At 32.9% G+C, this 23,058-nt stretch overlaps 1 protein-coding gene across 4 annotated transcripts; it reads left to right on the forward strand.

The window, feature by feature from the left end:
* Positions 1–14,441: 14,441 nt before the first annotated feature.
* On the forward strand, positions 14,442–21,948 carry LOC111366372. 4 transcript variants are annotated; one of them, XM_022987139.1, is made up of 3 exons: positions 14,442–14,617; positions 19,729–19,928; positions 21,467–21,948. In XM_022987139.1, the coding sequence occupies exons 2-3, from the start codon at positions 19,747–19,749 to the stop codon at positions 21,651–21,653; spliced, it is 369 nt and encodes a 122-aa protein (XP_022842907.1). In that variant the 5' UTR covers positions 14,442–14,617; positions 19,729–19,746; the 3' UTR covers positions 21,654–21,948. The 4 variants fall into 4 exon arrangements, with proteins under 4 accessions (XP_022842907.1, XP_022842909.1, XP_022842910.1 ...); XM_022987141.1 differs by having other exon boundaries at positions 14,467–14,617; positions 19,732–19,928; XM_022987142.1 differs by having other exon boundaries at positions 14,467–14,607.
* Positions 21,949–23,058: the final 1,110 nt, after the last annotated feature.

A 23,058-nucleotide genomic window follows, 5' to 3' on the forward strand; every position in this document is an offset into this window, starting at 1 on the left:
AAAAATTGACACATATATATATATATATATATATATATATATATATATATATATATATATATATATATTCCCCCTATCTTTTGCACATCAATGATCATATATTGAAGATATTCTCCCTTAATCATACACATTATGCATAATCAACCATTACACTATGTATTTCATTTGGCATATTTTTGCATAATCATCCACATATCATATTTTTGCATAATCATCCACATATCACTTCCCTCTTTTGACATAAGCAAAAAGAAGTCAACCATTGAATGCAAGAATATAGAAGCAAAATAGATTTATCTAATAACAATGTATGAAGCCCAAAAACAGTTAGAGAAACATAGTAGTACAATGTTCAAAGGGAAAGCAAAAAGACAAGCATTATAAATGACGGTGAGTGAACTATGATGCCGGAGGGAATCTAGAGTAGAAATTGGCAAAGAAGGCAGTTTGTTGTGCTTGCATCTCCGCCTACCGGTCTTGGATAGTCGTTTGTTGTGCCTGAAGCTGGAGAAGTAAACTTCCAAAACTGTCGATGGTGGAAGTGAGAGAGTCAATACGACCGTTGAGGATGTTAAATTTGATCTTTGGTCATGCTATTTCCTCTACTCGATGCTTGAGGGCCACTCGAGCCCAGAATGTCGGAAGGAAGGATTGGAGCATCGTCGGAATCATCCTCATCATCGCCTTCCAAAGCTAAAGTGGATGAACCCGAGATAGGATCGAGGCTCATTGTCCAACGGCACATGAAAGTGTTTGAAAATTTTGGTTAAAAGCATGTCGTATGGAAGAGCTTTGGTTTTTCGAGAGGTATACACGCATTCCATAGTTCCAATAACCAAAGTTGGAAATTCTAATTTTCGATTCACAAGAAAAGTGTCGAGAATAAATAGGTCGAGGAAATTGACTTCGTCCCAATGTCATTTTGACATGGGCGATAATGTGTTGTAAAACCTTGCAAGGTAAAGTCAAGTGATGTGTACTAATTTTATTGATATTTTCAAAATCTTTTCCGATAACACGTCGACAAGCATCACTCGGGTTATAACCCTCTATTGACGGATGTGCCTTATGATGATAAATTTGTGTTTTACACATGTCAAGGTCAAGAATTTCATGAATGAGTGTTTTGGAAGTAGTGAGATGCACATTGTTAAGAAAACACGTAATTGTGCCCGACAGAAAATGATAAAATTCTCACATTAACCTAGGATATGCGTGCTCTTTCATCCCGACTACATTGGTCCAACCCATGTGTTCTAAGAAATCCTCAATGTGAAATGCAGGTGCTAATAGAGTAAAATCAGAGAGATCGACATTTTTACCTATGAGAATGGGAGATTTCTCAAATGGGTTCGTAGGTACCTCGGGTTCCTCATCCATTTCTTCATCAGAGAAGCTTGGTGGAGGATGTATAGCAGTCCTTTTGAGGCGATTTGCTGCTCTTTTCACTCTTGGCATGATGAAAATTTTGAAAAATTGATTAAGAAAAAGCTAGAGTTTGAACTATGCGATTTGGGGATTTTTGCAAATGATAACTTGTGATTTTGAGTAATAGTGAGTGTAGAAGTTGTGGGAAGGAGAGATTTCTAAGAATTTAGCAAAAGGAATATGTTGTAAGATGAAGGAAGAAGATATTGAGAGAGAGAAGTTTGAAAATGGGGAGAAGAAGTGAGGAGGAAGATGACTGGTTTGGGTTTAAAAATCGATTTCCCGTTGTACCGGACGGTCTGGTATGGCAGAGAAATATATTTCAAAAAGGACTAATGTACCAGATAGTCCGTTGTGATTGTCCGATACGTACCGGACGGTCCGTTTTGGTCGTCCGATACATTTTTTTTAAAAACTAAGATACTGAAATATGATGAAGTCATAAATAAGCAATACTTTGGACAATTTTATAAAAGCCTATGGATGTTGATCAACGTGATAGGGAGAATTAACCACATTCAACTTTATTTTCATCGATAATTCTTAAACCTCTTCGAATATATGCGAAACGATCGTGTGCAAGAGGTTTGGTGAGAATATCAGCCAATTGGTCCTCGGTCTTTATAAATTCTAATTCAATATCTCCTTTTTGCACATGATCACGAAGAAAATGATGTCGAATCTCAATATGTTTAGTTCGTGAATGCAAGACGAAATTTATGGCACTAGTATTATCACATAAAATAGGCACATGAACGTAAGAAAAATGATAATCACATAGAGTTTGTTTCATCCAAAGTGTTTGTGCACAACAACTAGCGGCCGAGATATATTCTGCCTCGGCGATGGATAGTGCAACGGAATTTTGTTTCTTACTAGACCAAGACACAAGTGCAAAGCCTAGAAAGTAACAATTTTCACTTGTGCTTTTATGATAAACATTACATCCGGCTCAATCGGCATCCGAATAATTAATTAAGTCAATATGAGTGCCTTTTAGATACCAAAGTCCTAAAGTTCTCGTACCACTTAGATAACAAAAAATTCTTTTTACGGCCTTTAAGTGTGATTTTTTAGGATTAGATTGAAAGCGAGCACATAGGCAAACACTAAACATAATATCGGGCATACTAGCAGTTAAATAAAGACGGGATCTGATCATACCTCGATATTTTGTGACGTCCATAAATGTACCTTGCTCATCCTTATCAAGTTTTAGTGATGTGCTTATAGGTGTGTTCATAGACTTGATGTTATGCGTGTCAAATTTCTTAAGCGTGTCTAATATGTATTTATTTTGATTTATGAAAATTTCTTCTTTCATTTGTTTAATTTGAAGGCCAAGAAAATTTTTTAACTCACCCATCATGCTCATTTCAAATTCTTTACTCATGCATTTTGAAAAATTTTCACAAAGATGTATATTTGTAGCGCCAAAAATAATTTCAACAACATAAATTTGAACAATGAGCATATTATCTTTATGAATTTTTATAAAAAGTGTAGTATCCGCTTTTCCAATTGAAAAATCATTTGAGAGAAAAAATTTGCTCAACCGTTCGTACCAAGCTTTAAAAGCTTATTTCAAACCGTAAAGAGCTTTTTGAAATTTAAAAAAATAGTCCGGATATTTGTGATCTTTAAAATCTAGAAGTTGCTCAACAAAAACTTCTTCTTGAATGAAACCATTTAAAAAAACACTTTTAACATCCATTTGATAAAGTGTAAAATCTTTGTAACATGCAAATACAAAAAGCTTACGGATGGATTCTAATCTTGCTACGGGTGCAAATGTTTCTTCAAAATCGATACATTCTTCTTGATTATAATCTTGGGCCACTAATCTAGCCTTGTTACGCACAATTATTCCATTTTCATCTCTTTTATTTCTAAAAATCCATTTTGTTCCAGTAACGGTTTGATTGTTTGGTCTAGCGACTAAGTCTCAAACATGGTTTCTTTCAAATTGATTTAATTCTTCTTGCATCGCTAGAATTCAAAACTCATCAAACTCGGCTTCTTTGAAATTTTTAGGTTCGATTTGAGAAATAAATGTACAACTACCAAAATGATTTTTGTAAGAGGTTCTAGTAGTGATACCTTTTGATGGATCTCCAATTATTAGCTTTTTGGGATGAGATGGAACAAACCTCCATTCTTTTGGTAACGAGGGATCACTTTATTCTCCAATTTGTCTTTCTTCATTTTCTTGAACATTTGACTTTTCTATGTCTCTATTTGGTGTCTCCTTATTTTGGTCTTAAATTTTCATTTGTTCGAAAGGAGCTTCCAAACCTACATCGTCATCACTATCTTTCTCTCGATCAAATGAGTTAGTTTCATCAAAAGTAACATGCATGGATTCTTCAACGACTAGAGTTCGTTTGTTAAAAACTCTATATACTTTGCTAGTCGATTAATATCCTAAGAAATTCCAATATCGGATTTGGAGTCGAATTTTCCCAAGTTGTCTTTTGTATTTAGAATAAAACATTTACATCCAAAAACTTTGAAATGACTAATATTTGGAATTCTATTTTTCCAAAGTTCGTAAGGAGTTTTAGTTTTCCTTTTGCTTACTAATACTCTATTGATAATGTAGCAAGCGGTATTAACGGCTTCGGCCCAAAAATATTTAGGCAAGTTATTTTCATTTAACATAGTTCGAGCCATTTCTTACAATGTACGATTCTTCATTTTTACTACATCATTTTGTTGAGGTGTTCTAGGAGCCGAAAAATTATGTTCATATCCATGTTTTTTACGAAAATCATCAAAGCCAACATTATCAAATTCTCCACAATGGTTACTTCTAATAGTTGAAATAGAATAGTCTTTTTCATTTTCAACTTTCTTACAAAAATGTTTAAAAGTTTTCAAAGCTTCGTCTTTTAAGCTTAAAAATATAACCCAAGTAAATCTTGAAAAGTTATCGACAATAACAAAAGCATAATATTTACCTCCTAAGCTAGCTGTCCTAAAAGGTCCAAAAAGATCCATATGGAGAAGTTGTAATAGTTTTGTGGTTGAAGTATAAAGTTTTGGTTTGAAAGAACTTTTTACTTGTTTTTCAAATTGACAAGCATCACGAATTTTATCTTTTTCAAATTTCAAATTCGGTAAACCTTTTACAAAATAACTTTTGGAAATTTTTGAAAGAAGATCCATGTTTACATATTCAAGTCTTCTATGCCATAACCATGATTCTTCTTTCAAGTTAAGTAAACATTTTTCATTATTTTATAATTCAATGTTTATAATATAAACATCTTTATTTCAGCTTCCTATAAAAATCACCTCTTTCGATGAAGCATACTTAATAAGGCATTTGGAAGAATCGAATTTTATGTTGTAACTTTTGTCACATAATTGACTAATGCTTAGTAAATTATGTTTAAAATTATCAACGAGTAAAACATTTTCGATAGAGAGGGATGAGTGGTTACCAATGTTTCCAATGCCGATTATTTTATCTTTGACATTATCTCCAAAGGTCACATGGCCTCCATCATTCTCTTGAAAGTTTGATAATAATGATCGGTCTCCGGTCATACGCTTTGTGCATCCACTATCCAAGAATCATTTACTTTTTATTTTCTTTGGTACCTACAAAGACAAATTAAGTTTTGACTTTTGGTACCCACACAAATTTGGGTCCTTGATAGTTAGTTTTTGTGGATTCTTGTATCCACTTGTATTTGTTCTCAAAGAATAATTTCTTTTTATTTACACAATTTAAAGCAATATGTCCACTTTTATTACAAAAGTTGCATGAAATTTTGAAGCCTTAACAAACATATTTTTGAGTAATTTTTGTTTTAGAGAGGGTTTATATCCAATTCCTCCTTTATCAAAAACACACTTTTGACTACCGAACATTAAATCAAAATTTTTCTTACCTTTGGTAAACTTATGGATAATTTGTGTTAAATCATTAAACTTTTCTTTCAAAGAAATGTTTTCTTTTATCAAAAGGTCATGATCAATACTCTCTTTTTGCTTTTCGAAAATTTTCTTAATTTCTTCTATCAAAATAGAGTTTTTCTTTTTAAGAATAGCATGATTTAAAGCGAGTTTTTCAAAATTTTCAAACATTTCATCATAAGAAATTGAAAGCTCATCATAAGAACATACCTCGTCTTCGATTGCCATGAAGCACATATTTGCCACTTCATCTTGACTATCATTCCCATTTTGTTCTTCGTCATCGCTATCATTCCATGTGGCTTGGAGTGCCTTTTTCTTGAAATTTTTCTTTTTGTTTGGACACTCGGTTCTCTTGTGACCTGACTTGTCACAATCATAGCAAACAATCTTTTTGTTCCTATCTTTCCCTTTTTCTTCTTTCTTTTGGAATCTTCGATTATTACGAAAACCTCTCCATTTTTTGACAAGAAGGACCAAATCATCAAGTTCTTCATCGCTCATATTTTCATTTGACGCTCCTTCTTCAATTGCCGATTTTAATGCAATTTGTCATTTATGAGGTTCCTTTAATTCCTCCTTGCTTTTTCTCGTTTTCTCTTTAACCTCGGCATTGTTCAGCTCATAGGTCATTAATGTGTCATAGAGCTCTTCCAAATGATATGTATTTACATCCTTAGTATTCTCGATCAACATCCTCAATGGACTCCATTCCTCCGATAAGGACCTAAGCATTTTACTCACAAGTTCACCGTTAGTAAATTTACGATCAAAACCTTTAAGACCATTTACAATATTGGTAAAATGAGTAATCATATCAACAATAGGCTCATTTTGTTTCATAAAGAAATTTTCAAATTCTTTAACTAGCATATTTATCTTTGTTTCCTTAACTTTACTTGTGCCAATATGAGTAACTTCAAGAGTATGCCAAATATCATATGTCAAATCACATGTACTAATTCGATTAAATTCACTTTTATCAAGTGCACAATAAAGTAAGTTTTTAGCCTTGACAATTAATGATAGTTTTCTCTTATCTTCATCATCGTATTCTTCTCTAAATTTGGGGAGAGATTGGTCTGATCTACCGTCTACTTTAATAGTCTTAGTGGGAACATATGGACCATATTCAATAACTTCCCAAATATTGTAATCAATGGATTGAACATATATCATCATCCGAGCCTTCCAATAGTTATAATGTGTACCATCAAAGAAAGGAGGTCGGTTTGTAGAGTGTCCCTCGATACTTTGAAAAACTTGGTTAGCCATTACTCAAGATTGTAAAATCTTAAAAAAAAAAAAAAAAAAACCTTGCTCTGATACCAATTGACGTCCCAAGAACAACTAACCAAAAGGGGGTGAATTGATTATTTGAAACTTTTTCGAAAATAAGTTCAATTTTAAGCAAATAACAATTAAAATAATAAGTAAACAAGATATCACAAAAAAATAATAAGATGAAGGGAAGAGAAAGCGCAAACGATGTAATAAGGAGGTTCGATCCAATCAACGATCTATGTCCCCCGTTATCAAGCTCTCCATCATAAGCAAGGCATTTTTCATTATATTTGATTGACTTATGGTGCAATCCAACCTTTATAAAGCTTTCGGTGACTTACAATCAAGAAGCACCGCTCCTTTTACACCATTGAGATTTTCGGGACCTCAACATGATCCACAATCCAAAAATAAGAGAATTGAAATTACAAGTGAAAAACTTCTCTCTTAATAAATGATATAGACTTAGTTTGAATATAAGAGAAAAGTAGGTAAACACTTTAATTGATAGCAAAGAAGGTAGCTCAAGTGTTTTGATTGAATAACTTTAGTTGAGATAAATAATTTTTCAACTTTTGATCACTCAAAAGGTTTTTCAATAAATGAATGATTTGATCTTTAAAAGAGTGAAAAATAAGGTTGAGAGAATCAATAAAATACTTCATTTAGTGCTCATGAACAGTTATTTTGAATAGTGAATAGAAAGTTACATTTATAGCTTTCAAAGATCTTCCTAACGGTGAAGAGTCTGCCCCATTGGACAAGTGTACTGGACCGTCCGGTACGTACCGGACAAGGCTACTAGCTGTTGGTGAGACAGGTATCAGAACGTTAAAAATTTTGACCGTTGGGCAAAGACCTTTACCGGATCGTCCGGTAGCTCAAAAAATATTTTGCCTTAAATGATTTTATTTTGAGCTCCTGAGACTTCTTTGCTAAATATTAAAATGTTATACCTTTATATATAAATTCAAGAGTCCTAATATAGTTTTCTTCAATATGCTCGATCATCAAGGTTTATGACTTCGATCTTGATTCCTCTTGACATTGACATTCGTTTCGTTCTTCATGAGTGCATTTATCTTGTCCCATGCATAAATCTTCATTTTGATGCGATGATCGATTTGATTTCAACTATCATGATTCAAAAGTAGGTTTGTTAGAATCGAAATTAAATCTTGTTTGTTATAACCAAAACATAGACGGAAATCAACCATGTCAACACCTTTTATATAGCAAAGGATTCTTTTTAGCAGCATCTAAATGAGGAGTTCCTGGACTTGGCATAAACTGAGAAATGACACCAACATAGTAGGCAATTTTTGGCCTTATGATAGTTAAATAAATCAAACTACCAACGATCCTTTGACATCTTGTAACAACTTCCATTCATTTTTCTTTAGCTTGAGATGCGTCTCCATAAGAGTAGCCATTTCTTTTGACTCCCCAGTGCTGAAACACTCCAATAGGTTCTTTGCATAACTACTTTAAGATATAAAATAATCTTGATTAGATTTTTCGACTTCTAAGTCGAGAAAACATTCAATTTCACCTAAGTTTTTCATTACAAACCGAATTGACAATTCATTTCTTAGACGAAAAATTTCAACTTCATCATCTGCAGCAATTATCGCTGCATTCACATATAGTAAAACCAACAAATGCATATTTGATTGTAGTTTTACAAACAAACTAGAATCCAAATCGAAAACTTGAAACCCACAAAAGATGAAGAATTGGTAACTTTACTATACCAAGCACGTGGTGTTTGTTTCAAGCCATATAATACCTTCTTCAGTCAATACATAATTTGGAAAATTTTTGTAGATGAATCCTTGAGGTTGTTCTATCGGTGCTTCACGATGTAACTCACAGTAAAGAAACGTATTCTTTACACCGAGTTACCAAAACTTCCAAATTCTATAAACAGCAAGTGAAAAAATTGTCCCAGTCGTAACCATTTGAGAGAAACCATGAGCAACTAGATGTGCTTTGAATCTATCAATTTCTTCTCGCATTGCTGTTTTCCATTCTAGATAGTTCTTAGCTTCTTCATAACACATTGGTTCTTCATCAATTTCTGCTCCAACAAAGAATGTATGAGTTATAGTACATTGATTAAGTTGTACTTCATAGTCCTTGAGATAGTCTGGCTGATTTTCTTCCTTATTGATCTTCTCAACATCTGCTTATTATCTTCTAAACCTGGAGTATTCAACCTTGCAGCTGAAGATTCTTCTCTTCTAGGATCATCATATGGCTCTTGTGCATTTATTGTAGGAAACAACTCTTGTTCATCGTTAAAAGCAGCGTGCTTAATGATTGATTTTTTAGCAGAATGATTAAAGTACGACAATTTAGTTTACTTCATAGTCCTTGAGATAGTCTTGTTGATTTTTCTTCCTTAATGATCTTCTTATCATCTGCTCATTATCTTCTAAACTTGGAGTATTTAGCCTTGAGTGCTGGAGATTCTTTTCTTCGAGGATCATCATTTGGCTATTGTGCATTTATTGTAGGAAAGAACTTTTGTTCATCATTAAGAGCAGAATACCAGGAAGAAGCTTCATCAAAGATAACATTTATGAAAGCGACAAATTTCTTTGTGTTTTGGATCATGCACTTCCATCCTTCCCTGTATGAATTATAACCAACAAAGACACTTATTTGCTTTCAGGTCTAGTTTAGTTCGATTAGCCTTGGGGATATGAACATAACAAGTGGAACCAAATACTTGAAAAATAATCCACATTTGATTTTACATTATAAAATATTTCAAAAGGAGCCTTTTCTTTACCTAGCCATGGAGGTAATCGGTTTATCACATGACATGCACATTGAATTGCTTCTGCCCAAAGCTTTCAAGGAAGGTTCTTATTATGTAGCCATGAAAGACTTGTCGAAGTGAGATGTGCCAACTTCCTCTCCGCAACTCCATCTTGCTAAGTAGTGTTAGGATATGTCATTTTCCATTGAATATCATTATTATCACAATATTGAAAGAAATCATTTGACATGAATTCACTGTCATTATCGCTCCTTAAGCATTTGATTTTCTATCCAAACTCCTTCTTTATAGTACTGTTGAATTCTACGAACTTGTGTAATGCTTCACTCTTTTCTTTCAAAAAATAAACCTAAGTATGTCTGGGATATAATCTACCAGCACCATGACATGGGAACCACTATAACTTGGTGTTTTTTTTGGTCCTATCTAATCTATATGAATTAATTCGAATAGCCTCGACTTCGATTAGATGAGTTCTTGAAAGGAAGACGATGTGATTTTCCATATTGGTAGCCTTGACAAATTACATCTTCGTTTATAATTTTAAGAGTTGGTATGCCATCTAACAACTTCTTCGAAGATATATGCTGCAATATTTGATATCCTAGATGGCCTAGTCGAGCATGCCAAATGGTGGAATTGTCTGTTTGGCTCGTCTTCATTACATATGCCTCCTCTACTGACATGACAAATAGGGAATCTTTCTTCTCACCAACGAGAGCAACATCAGCTACAATATTACTTACATTATCAAGCACTTGAACATTTTTTGGATCGAATAGAACATATTTTCCAAAATTGGTAATTTAAGTAATTGAAACTAAATTTTTCTTCAAACTTGGAACATGATAGACACCGTTCAACTTGATATTTCAATCATTAGCACCAGTCTTCACCACTCCTTTCATTTCAGGATAAGTTGAGTTATCAGCACTGAAAATAACTCGCTCTCCATCATGTTGACGCATCTCTGAAAATAACTAATCATTTTTACTTATGCGATGTGAACAATCAGAATCAGTGATCCACTCCCATTTGTAGTCAATGTAATTAACTAGTGCTTGTTTAGTTACTGGTTTATAAGTCATGTTATCCATTCCTTTAATTACTTCATTAGTGAAGCATTGCTCCCAGTTGAGTTGATCATTTTCTTCATCTTCACAAGCAATATTTGCTTTAGAGAGGTTCACACAATAGTTTTTCTTTATTTGACCAATCTTGCTGCATCTGTAACATTTAGTGAACTAGTTACCTCGTGGACTACCCTATAACTTCTTCCAAATAATGCATTCTTAAGGATTTTTCTCAATAGATTTTCTTCTTGAGAAGAGAATGCATCATGTTCTAAATTAAAATTCTTGACCATTTGTTTAGCCAAAGCCTCCTGATTAGAGAACAAGTTCTTTAATTCTTCAACCGTTGACTGACTTGCCCATCCTTGAATGGTGGTTGCAAAGGGCGAGTATTCCTTCTTCAAATCATGAATGAAAAATCATCATAAAAAGCTTTACTAATTTTCTCATCTGTGTCTAACTCTGAAATTTAAGCATAGGTGTTCTTGAGTCGTAAAAAATATTCTGAAACTGAAATACCTCCTTGTGTCGTCATTGCCAATTCATTTTCCAAGAACTACAGCCTTGCTGTATTCTTCTTTAAAAATAACCTTTCAAGAGTCGACCATACCTCCGTTAGCGAACTTACATCACGAACATGATCAAAGCAAACAAGGCCTTTCTACATTTGATCTTTCCATTTCCCTTGTGGTTCAGCATTATCAAGAGAGTTATTTGAAATATCTGCATTGAAGCCAAAAACTAGTTCCCATAGGTCTTGACCTTAAAGATAAGCCTCCATGCACATTCTCTAATGCTTGTAGTTTGTGCCTACAAGCTTCTCGATACCATATTGTGCGTTGGAGCTGCTTTTCCCATTGATTAACTCCATAACATAACAATAATTCCCTTTTCAAGTTTCAGACTTCAACAAGACAAACTTGATAGACAAGAAGAGTGAATAACAAAGAATATTAGAGTGCTCTGATGCCATAAAGCAAAACAGAGAACAGAGAGTTAAGAAAGAAGATGATATTAGAGAATAATCAAACATATTATTGAAGCATTAAAATGGTTACATCAGTTTGTTCTATTTTATAGACTTGAAAAACACAACAAACTCTCCCAAACAACTTGCATGAAATCTTACCAGCATAGAGTAAAATACTCTCTTATTTGCACCCTCCTGTTGACTTATTCTATCCCATAATAATAGGAATGGAAGAATGAAATAAATGACAAGAATTTGCAGTAAACAAACATTAGGAAATGATACACTAATTTTTAAGAGGAGTCCATGTGTGCATTTGGTTTAACAAATGGACAATTGTAACGACAACTTCATTATTCTGTCTTCCACGTAGATATGACTAGAGATGGAATTCATTCGATGATTGATGGAGTGCAACGAACCTAAGTTCATTGGCCGTTGGTGAACTTTGTGAAGTTTCATGAGTAAGCCATAACAAAGTGCAAAGTTCAATGGCCAATTAACACATTTAACTAAAATTAACTTTTCAACAACTAAAAATGAAATTCAAACCAAGACTAGAATTATTAATGGGCAACTTACAAAAATACCCTTAAAATTAAAGGTCTTTTGAAAAATCATATGAAAAAAAAATTTAGAAGTAAAAAATACTGCATAATATAAAAAGGTGACACAATGTCACTTTTTTACAAAATTATGTCACTTTTTTTTATCAATGTCACTTTTAAAAGTTAAGTGTTACTTTTTTATTAAAAAAAAGACATATAATGTTACTTTTATTAAAAAGTGATATTTATCACTATAAAAAGTGATAGAAATCAAGAAGGTGACTAAAAAAGGTGACAAAGACTTTAAAAAAAGTGACAAAAAATTTTAAAAAGTTGCACAAATTTAAAAATAAAAAAAAAAATTTACATAGATTAAAAAAATGACAAATACGCAAAAACGCAAAAAGTGACCAAAAAAAAAAAGTGATGAATCATAACCCACAATTTTCAATATAGCCAAATTATCCAATAAGTCGGATGAATGAATTAAAATTTTTGAACTGACAACTTAAGCAATATAATCATAATTCAAAAATTAAAATACAACCAAGTTTTCAATAAGCTCACAACCAATGAAAATTGATGTCTAAACTAAGATGTAAATGTCAAAAAATTTTATAAACACTCGTTGATGTAAAAGTGACACACTATTCAAAAAAGTGACCTAAATTCAAAAAGTAACAACTTCAAAAAGGATATATAATCAATTTGGTCCTACATTCTTGTCCATATTATTCATCTCAATTCCACCAGAAATCCGAAATCTAACAAATAATCAATCAGGTAATTACATATTTGTTTTACTGTATTATAATACATTTAGAGTGTGTTTGATTGGCATGAAAAATATTACCTAGAAAAAAAAATATTTTCCATCTTTTGTGGAAAATAAAAACCACCTCTACCCAAGGAAAATATTTTCCTTAAAAACAAGGAAAATTAGGCATATTTTCAAAAGTTGAAAAATGTTTTCCATGGAAAAAAATAGCAATCAAACACTCCAAGTAAAAATTTGGGTGGAAAATTGATATTTTCTATGGAAAATAAATATAATCAAACACACGCTTATAGTTTCAAAGCTATTGAGTACTAACTAGAAATGCAAAACATGTAATAGATTATATATCCCTAATCGTTAACTTACGATTATCTGTTTCGTTTGCATCTTACAATAAAGATAATTAATTAATCCGTACTCAGTCAATGATTTGTATGCATGTTCCTCCTCTAAAAGATGTGTTAATGGTTGATGATCGAAAAGCTAATATGCTTGCTGTAGGAAAAAATTGTGATGATGGTTTGATAGTAGCGTTTACAAAAACAAACTACCATCCTTTGATTGCTACCACTGACAGACAATCTCACACCTCTATCACCACGAACTCACTGCACATCGTCACCCAACACTCGCCTGCCGCCAAAAACTCTGAATACATTCTAGCTTGTCAACAATCTCTTTTCTCTAGCAAGCTGCCGAATCACATGAACTAAAGAAAGAAATTTAATTGTGACTCACGGCACATTACTGGTATATTCCCGACCACTTGCCGGCGATGTCTTTCCTCTAGCAAGCAGCTAAATCACATGAATGCATTCACACAAAATCATACAAAATCACGCAAGATAGAAGCAATAATTGACTTTTGCATGTGAAAAAAAATCACTATGTTCAAAGGATGGTAGAAGCTGCTGATTGTGATTTGGGGTTTTTTGGGTTGATATTTAAAATATCCACGAATAGACAAGGAGAAGATGAAAAAATGACGAAGAAGGGACACCGAGATGAAAGTAGTGAAAACGGACGAAGAAGAAACGACTGAAGCGGATGGAGATGGAGATGAAATCAGTGGAAAACAGACTATAGAAACAGAGTGTTTTGAGAGATAGGGGAAGGTTGTAGAATAACACTATTTGGGCTTCAAGTTGGGCCTCAAATTGAGGTTTTGGGGAGAGCGTATTAATTACGATTGTAATAAGTTTTAATTTGTTTTAAGGTATAAATCTAATTTGTCCACTTTTTCAGAGTACCCAGACTAATTTCCTCATTATTAATTCTAACTAGAGAAACGAAGCCCAGAGGGAGGCTGCCCCTGTTTGTTTTGGACTAAAATTCAATTAAAATCTCAATTCAAAGCCAATATTAAACCCCCATTTGTATTCTTTAAAAATTTAAATTGTTTGCTACATGATCATTTTCTATCACACATTTACGTAATAAAATATTCTACATACAAACTAATAAAGTTTTCATACTTTCTAATCATACATTTTTCAAAAAAAATTATTCAATAACTCATTATTTTCATATAAATTTTATCAGACATACTCTAAATTTTAACAACAAATTTCATGCGACCCACATCTTTTTAATCAAACATTATAAAAATTTCTTCCAAAAATCTAATTTTAATTCCTGCAAACACATCTTTTACTTTAAAATTTACTTTTTGAGCCAAAAATAATGCGATAGGTTCTCTTCAATTCTCTCCCCACCTCAGTAAACACTCTCTCCGCATTAAAGAAACAAATAGCAGCAAAAACCCTCGCCCATTGTTTTAGTATCACACTTTCTCTGCAAAAACAACGGGAAAGGTAAAAGCAGGTAATTGAAACCTACTTTTTTTAATATATCTACTGTATAGTCAGCTTTAAAATTTATTGTATCTGGGGTTTTGATTGAGTTGTCAGATCTATTGTATGGCTTGTGATTTTCAGTTTTTAAATTTGATGTCATCACTCACATTTAGTTATATATATGTGTATGTATATATAAGATTAATGTTACGTACTTTACATTATACAAGTTTTTAAGCGCAGTTGTTATCTTTTAAAAATAATTTTGTTGTGGTAATAAATGCTAGTATTTTTCTTCTTTTCTATTTGTAATTGAAGGAAGAAAACTATGTTCATTTTAACATTTTCACTATCTTACATTTCGTAGATGTTGGAGTGTTATTGGTTTGATTAAATAGCTGAAACACACTAAAAAAAATCCGAGGAGCATAACAGTAGATTAAAATGTCGTGTGAATTAGCATCAATTTATAGAGAAAAAGTTTCACTGGACGATAATTACGCCAGGTAGAGTTAATAAAGTCCTTCATCACTATTTTGATTGACATGTTATAACCAATGTACTAATGGCTTGCGCTAGGCAAGTGATATCTAAGGGAATATTTTTGCTCTATTATCAAGATAAAAGAGTGAGGCATTAAAATTAATTCCCCATAAAATTGACAAACTGGGCGGTTATGTTGCTGGTCATCCTGGGTTTATCCGCTTGGTAAAATCCCCGTGTTTTAGTTTTTGAGTTAGGATTTCATTTTTAAAATGAGGAACAGTTTGCCAAGATTATACGAAGGACCAGATTCTGGGGTTTTGGTTCAAATTTTTAGCTGATGTGGACTGAGACGGATGTAAGGTGCAGAGGATAAGGTGATAAGCTTAAAAACTGGCGTTTCTATGCTATTGTATAACCAGACATAATTGTGTCTCGTTGGGTTAGTTCTTGTTTTTTTGGTGTTTGTAATCGTTGAATTGGATGCTGATATTTTGCTGCTTTCTAAATATTCTTTTTGCATGGTTCACTTCTTGGCAAATTTTAGCTTTCAATGTGGGGAAGTACTTTAAAGTATAGTCGAAACATGTGTAGAATGCTTTAAAATTCGTTCTTAGGAATTATAGATGAAACTGTACGTGGTGTTTTTCATGAGGTGCTGCTGGAAATTTATAAGGGAAATCAAATTTGGATTTTGTTTAGTTTGGTAAGTAAAATTAAAGCAAGGGGTTGGGTTGATTCTTGCTTGGTCTGTAGTGGTTTTGGAGATGAAGTCAGACCTGTTCCGTGGCTGAGTATTGTTAGCCCCAAGTTTTCAATAAGCTCACAACCAATGAAAATTGATGTCTAAACTAAGATGTAAATGTCAAAAAATTTTATAAACACTCGTTGATGTAAAAGTGACACACTATTCAAAAAAGTGACCTAAATTCAAAAAGTAACAACTTCAAAAAGGATATATAATCAATTTGGTCCTACATTCTTGTCCATATTATTCATCTCAATTCCACCAGAAATCCGAAATCTAACAAATAATCAATCAGGTAATTACATATTTGTTTTACTGTATTATAATACATTTAGAGTGTGTTTGATTGGCATGAAAAATATTACCTAGAAAAAAAAATATTTTCCATCTTTTGTGGAAAATAAAAACCACCTCTACCCAAGGAAAATATTTTCCTTAAAAACAAGGAAAATTAGGCATATTTTCAAAAGTTGAAAAATGTTTTCCATGGAAAAAAATAGCAATCAAACACTCCAAGTAAAAATTTGGGTGGAAAATTGATATTTTCTATGGAAAATAAATATAATCAAACACACGCTTATAGTTTCAAAGCTATTGAGTACTAACTAGAAATGCAAAACATGTAATAGATTATATATCCCTAATCGTTAACTTACGATTATCTGTTTCGTTTGCATCTTACAATAAAGATAATTAATTAATCCGTACTCAGTCAATGATTTGTATGCATGTTCCTCCTCTAAAAGATGTGTTAATGGTTGATGATCGAAAAGCTAATATGCTTGCTGTAGGAAAAAATTGTGATGATGGTTTGATAGTAGCGTTTACAAAAACAAACTACCATCCTTTGATTGCTACCACTGACAGACAATCTCACACCTCTATCACCACGAACTCACTGCACATCGTCACCCAACACTCGCCTGCCGCCAAAAACTCTGAATACATTCTAGCTTGTCAACAATCTCTTTTCTCTAGCAAGCTGCCGAATCACATGAACTAAAGAAAGAAATTTAATTGTGACTCACGGCACATTACTGGTATATTCCCGACCACTTGCCGGCGATGTCTTTCCTCTAGCAAGCAGCTAAATCACATGAATGCATTCACACAAAATCATACAAAATCACGCAAGATAGAAGCAATAATTGACTTTTGCATGTGAAAAAAAATCACTATGTTCAAAGGATGGTAGAAGCTGCTGATTGTGATTTGGGGTTTTTTGGGTTGATATTTAAAATATCCACGAATAGACAAGGAGAAGATGAAAAAATGACGAAGAAGGGACACCGAGATGAAAGTAGTGAAAACGGACGAAGAAGAAACGACTGAAGCGGATGGAGATGGAGATGAAATCAGTGGAAAACAGACTATAGAAACAGAGTGTTTTGAGAGATAGGGGAAGGTTGTAGAATAACACTATTTGGGCTTCAAGTTGGGCCTCAAATTGAGGTTTTGGGGAGAGCGTATTAATTACGATTGTAGTATGTTTTAATTTGTTTTAAGGTATAAATCTAATTTGTCCACTTTTTCAGAGTACCCAGACTAATTTCCTCATTATTAATTCTAACTAGAGAAACGAAGCCCAGAGGGAGGCTGCCCCTGTTTGTTTTGGACTAAAATTCAATTAAAATCTCAATTCAAAGCCAATATTAAACCCCCATTTGTATTCTTTAAAAATTTAAATTGTTTGCTACATGATCATTTTCTATCACACATTTACGTAATAAAATATTCTACATACAAACTAATAAAGTTTTCATACTTTCTAATCATACATTTTTCAAAAAAAATTATTCAATAACTCATTATTTTCATATAAATTTTATCAGACATACTCTAAATTTTAACAACAAATTTCATGCGACCCCATGAGGTGCTGCTGGAAATTTATAAGGGAAATCAAATTTGGATTTTGTTTAGTTTGGTAAGTAAAATTAAAGCAAGGGGTTGGGTTGATTCTTGCTTGGTCTGTAGTGGTTTTGGAGATGAAGTCAGACCTGTTCCGTGGCTGAGTATTGTTAGCCCACTAACCGGTGAAAGTAGTTTAATAAGTTTGAAAATCTCTTTTTGTCCTATGGTTATTTCATTGGAAATAGTTTTGGTTAGAAGAATTATGTTTGGGGACAATCGAATTTCTCTAGTTAGACAGGGTACACATTTGGTATCCTGAATTTGGGAGCCAGGGAAAAAGAATAGAAGAGAGTGCTTCATCCTCCCATTCGTTCTCAGGAATGAGTGACGGAACTGTACATGGTGTCAAACTGTCAATGATGAGGTGATGCTGGAATGTCTGAAGGGAAGTCAATTTTGCGGTGGGTTTTCTTTAGTTTGGCAAGCCAAAGTAAAGCAAAGGGGTGGGATTTATTTTTGCTTGATCTGTAATGTTTTTTGGGGCGAAGTCAGATCTGCTCTGGGACTGAGTGCCGTAAGCCCACTAACTGGTGAAAGTAGTTTAATAAGTTTGAAAATCTATTATTGTCCTATGGTTATACTTATGGCTTTATTGGGAATACTTTTGGTTAGAAGAATCAAATTTCTCTAGTTAGACATTGGTACACATTTGGTATCCTAATTTTGGAAGAGGATAGGAGCCAGGGAAAAAGAAGAGAAGAGAAGAGAAGAGAAGAGAATTCTTTATCCTCACAGGTTTAGGTATTATCAGGGATGCACAACATTCTGTCTTATTCTTAGAAAAAGCAAAATCTTCTAAAATGATATACTATAGAGGAATAGTATAGGTTTTGGTTTTTTAATCCCTCTAGACTGTTGCAAGAGCATCTTAGAGTCATGCCAAACTTTAATTCTGTGGCTCCAGATTCTGGTGTTTGTGTTACTTTTCTGCACTAGCTTTTCATTCCTTCTGTTTCCAATTCTTTTTATGAGCTTATAACCCATCAAAAGAAGACATGCCGTGGTCATAGGTTCATTAAGCATTATAAGGTCTTTTGGTCAGTTAGAGAGAAACGCAGATGATACCATTGTGACAGAAGCTAGTCTGTTTATCTCTGAAATATCAAATACAGTGCTTGTTTGGATAAAATTATAAGCTGCTGAAATAATAATGTGATAAAAATGACTAATGGAAAAGTGAATAGTAGTTGTGGGTAAAATTAATGTATGATTTTGAGATCATCAGCTACAAATAACTTATAATGCCTTTGTTTGAGCCCCATTTTTTAGGGAAGAATGAATTTTTGAATAGTGCATTGATGAGAAATGTGTGGTTAAAAAATAAGGAAAAACTTTGGATTTACGTGTAATATTATTTTATTAAAGAATGTGTGGTTGAAATGATGTCAAAAAATTGTTGAAAAATGAATTTTTCTAAAAGAATGGGGCTCAAACAAGGGCAATGTTTCCTAAACAAACACTTCTTAGCTATCTTAATGATTTTATCCTCGAAGCATGTTTCTTCTCGCCAAAGTTGAGAAAGCTCGCCACTTGTCTCCCTTCCATGCATGGCACAGTGTCAAACCTCAAGCAGGTCATGCCCTACTGGTTATTTGCGGCTAGAATATTAAGCCCTTGCTTGATACCCATTTTTTTATTTTCAACTACACTTTTTTCAATAAAATAATATTACATGCAAAACTAAATTTTTTTCTTATTTCTTAATTACACACTCTTTATCAATTAACTATTTCAAAATGTATTCTTACTGAAAAATGGAAAACAAACAGGGGCTAAATAACAATGATAGTCCAGCTGCTCTTCAAAATGAAAATGTCATGAATTTTAGCACTAATTTTTAGCAGTTTTTCTCTTTGTTGATGTGTTCCATGTCACCCTTCTCCTCTAAATGATCTTGATTCTCTTTTGTCCCAATTGTGTACAACTTGTATATCATATTTATATATATATATATAAAATTCTTTTTTTTTTTATTTTTTATTTTTTATGTATAGAAGTTGCTCTGCGAGTTAATGGCATCCAAGCTACAGCAATTGCAAGCCAAGGCTTGCCAAGCCTCAAATTTTATGGCAAAGCATGGAACTGCTTACTACAAGCAGTTGTTGGAGCAGAATAAACAATACATTCAAGAGCCACCTACTGTGGAGAAGTGTAATGAATTGGCGAAACAGCTCTTCTACACCCGTCTTGCCAGGTTATTTTATCGGCACTCATGCTTTATGTTTGATTTTGATTCCAATCCTGCAGGGCATTTCATGCTTTGTCTTGGAGTTTGAACTCATGTATATTATTCTATGCTGTTCTGCTACCTGGTTCATTGGATTAGTTTGGAAAATTGAAGGTTTAGAAATTTTTGCTCGTAGTTATGTTTGATTGCAGGTTGCTGAAACCCTTGTTCATAATTCTATCTTGTATTATTTAGTTGCACCCCTGTCGATCGATTTTCTATTTAATAGCTAAGTTTTAATATATTTACTTACCTAAAATGGAAGTTCTGTCATAAGATGCTTTTGTGAGTGGTGGCTGCTAAACCTATAGTTTGTTATTAATTATCAACAGAATTCTTGAAGCAACTTCACTTAACTTCCAAAAATTTTAAGCAACATAACTTCACTAGTAGAGTCAGTTTAAGAAGGTTGGCACGTTTCTGACTGATAGCAGAAAGATGTCAAGAAACATGTTTGGATTAATAAGTTGATGGGTAACTGTGATGACCTATTTCAGATCTGTAAATTTAACAGTTAATAGTCCTCTTGATTTCTCGTACTTGTAGATGACAACATTTTCTTTTCTTTCATTCTCACATCCTTAATGGAATACCTTCCAACTTTACTTGAAAAACGGTGCTTAAAGTTTTGATAGCAACTGAGGATTAACTTGGATGAAAGATATGTTAGTTGTTTGGGTGACCTGCTGATTCCAGAAGAGGTAAACATAACATGGAAAGTAGAAGCAAATGCAATAAAATAGTGGTGACTATTTAGCAAATTTTTTTTTTTTTACACTTTTAGATACCACAGTGCAGCGGTCACCTTAAATTCTTTGAAAGCTGAATTGATTTCCCCCATAAATAGTTAATAGTCGTGGCCAGTCAAATTTATAAATTGATTTTCCATGGTTGTAAGTTAGCATATTCAAAGCAAGTACACGAATGTCAATTTTTTAAATCATTGCATTATTTAATTTTTTTAATAGAGCATCCTTTTAAAATGATGCCCTGGGGATATAAAACTGCCAAAATTAATGATGATTGAGAACGGCTGGTTCAAGATTCAAACTTTAGGTTTCTGTTTCTAATGATCAATTGTCAACTTCTTTTAACAAGTTGTTAACACTAACCCTCTCCATTCTTGTCTCTTTGGGCCAAGCAGTGTATGCTCTATCCATGTATGCACGGAAAGAAATAGAATTGTCTGAAAAATGCAATTTAGCTGGTCAAATGGTTACTTGACCTCATTTCACTCAAAAATCATTCACTTTACCAAGTTATTTCATGTGTTGCATGAGACCAGAAATTTCCACCATATAGCAAGTGCGAACTCTTTTGTGATTATTGCACGTGGAATCTAGCTTCATCGGCATAGCTTATCGTACTCACTAATGGCATATTATCATCTTGAATGGTTGATCATAATGAGTTGTTTTGTTATTATCCATTGCATCTTTCATTTTCCGGTTTCCCAACACAAGCAACCGTGTAGTCTCATTGCTTCTGTTACTTCTTATTTGCAGCATTCCTGGTCGTACTGAGGCATTTTGGAAGGAACTTGATTATGTGAAGAACATGTGGAAGCACAGACAGGAGCTTAAGGTTGAGGATGCCGGTATTGCTGCTTTGTTTGGCCTCGAGTGCTTCGCATGGTTTTGTGCTGGTGAGATTGTTGGAAGGGGATTTACCATCACAGGCTACTACCCTTGAAAACCACGAGTTGGGTAAAATTTGTTTAGGAAAATTAACATTCCTAATCACCACCCATCGAGGTAATTTCAAGATTTTGTTTTCCTATAAATGTTTATAAAGGTGAGAAATCGGTTGTCGAATTTCATCACCGCAATAATTAGCATATTCAAGATTTCAAGTTTACTCTTTGTGAGTGATTTAGGTTATTGAACTTTGTAATACAATTTTCATTCCAGTTAAAATGATGCTAGTTCCAGGATATTCACACATTTTTTCTTGCACTAATATTACTCTCTCCGTCCCCATTTATATAGGTTGACTTGCCTTATTATTATTATTATTATTATTTTTGGTCTCAATTATATAGTTTTATTTTTTTATTGAGAATGTTTCATTTTGTTCGTTTATTAATACACGCTTGTTTAATTTGTTTAGTTATAATGCATTTTTCTACTAAATCTTGAATTTGTACAAATATAAATAAAGGTAGATTAGGAAAGTTTTTGGCAAAAATTGTTTTTTCAATAAAATAAAATTTTTTATAATTTGGGTAAAAAAAAAAAAAAAAAAATCCACCTATATAAATGAAGAATGAGTATTATCTTATTATTCAGATAGTCATGCATTTTGTATTGTATGTGGGGCTTCCGAAACGTGGTCGAGTTTGTTTCCAGACAGAAACTTAAATGAAAGTACGATTTTCAAACCCTCATCAATTTATTTCTTTTTATTTGACTTATAATTATGGTTGAAAAGGTGATAACGCGTGTAACATATTGTGCTATAAATGATACATGATGGATGATGTAACACTACGTTTCCAAATTTATTGTAAAAAAATAAAATAATAAATAAATTTAAAATAATAATTTGAGAATATAAAATGTTTTAAGAGTAGGTATGGGAGAATTAAACTTTTTTAATATATAAATATATCTGTGCATTTTTCCCAAATTAAATATTTATTGTTGTAGAACATAGGCTTGCCGCATCCTAGTTTTAAGAATGATATGTTTGGCATTAGAAAGTTAAATAATCTATAACAAAAGCTTTTGAATAAAAAAGTAAATTCCTAGATTTTTCAAAATAGGAAAAAAAAATAAAATGATTTGCCACTCTTAACCTAAGTCACGTAACAGCTAAAAAAGTGGAAATTACACCTATCCATAATTTTAAAAAGGGTAATTAGTACAAAACATCCCTACCTTTCAATGTTTTTGTGGAAAACGTCCTTACCTTTCATTTTTTGACGGATTACACCCTTACCTTTCCCTTTTTTTTTGTGCAAAACGTCCTTCTGTCAACTCTCCGTTAAAATGCTCCGTTAAATCAAAAAGGTAATTAGCACAAAAGGTCCATACCTTTCAAAGTTATTGTGCAAAACGTCCCTACCTTTTATTTTTTAGCATAATTAGCAAAAAAG

Source organism: Olea europaea, chromosome 17, assembly GCF_002742605.1.
Source record: "Olea europaea var. sylvestris chromosome 17, O_europaea_v1, whole genome shotgun sequence".
NCBI classification, from domain to species: domain Eukaryota; kingdom Viridiplantae; phylum Streptophyta; class Magnoliopsida; order Lamiales; family Oleaceae; genus Olea; species Olea europaea.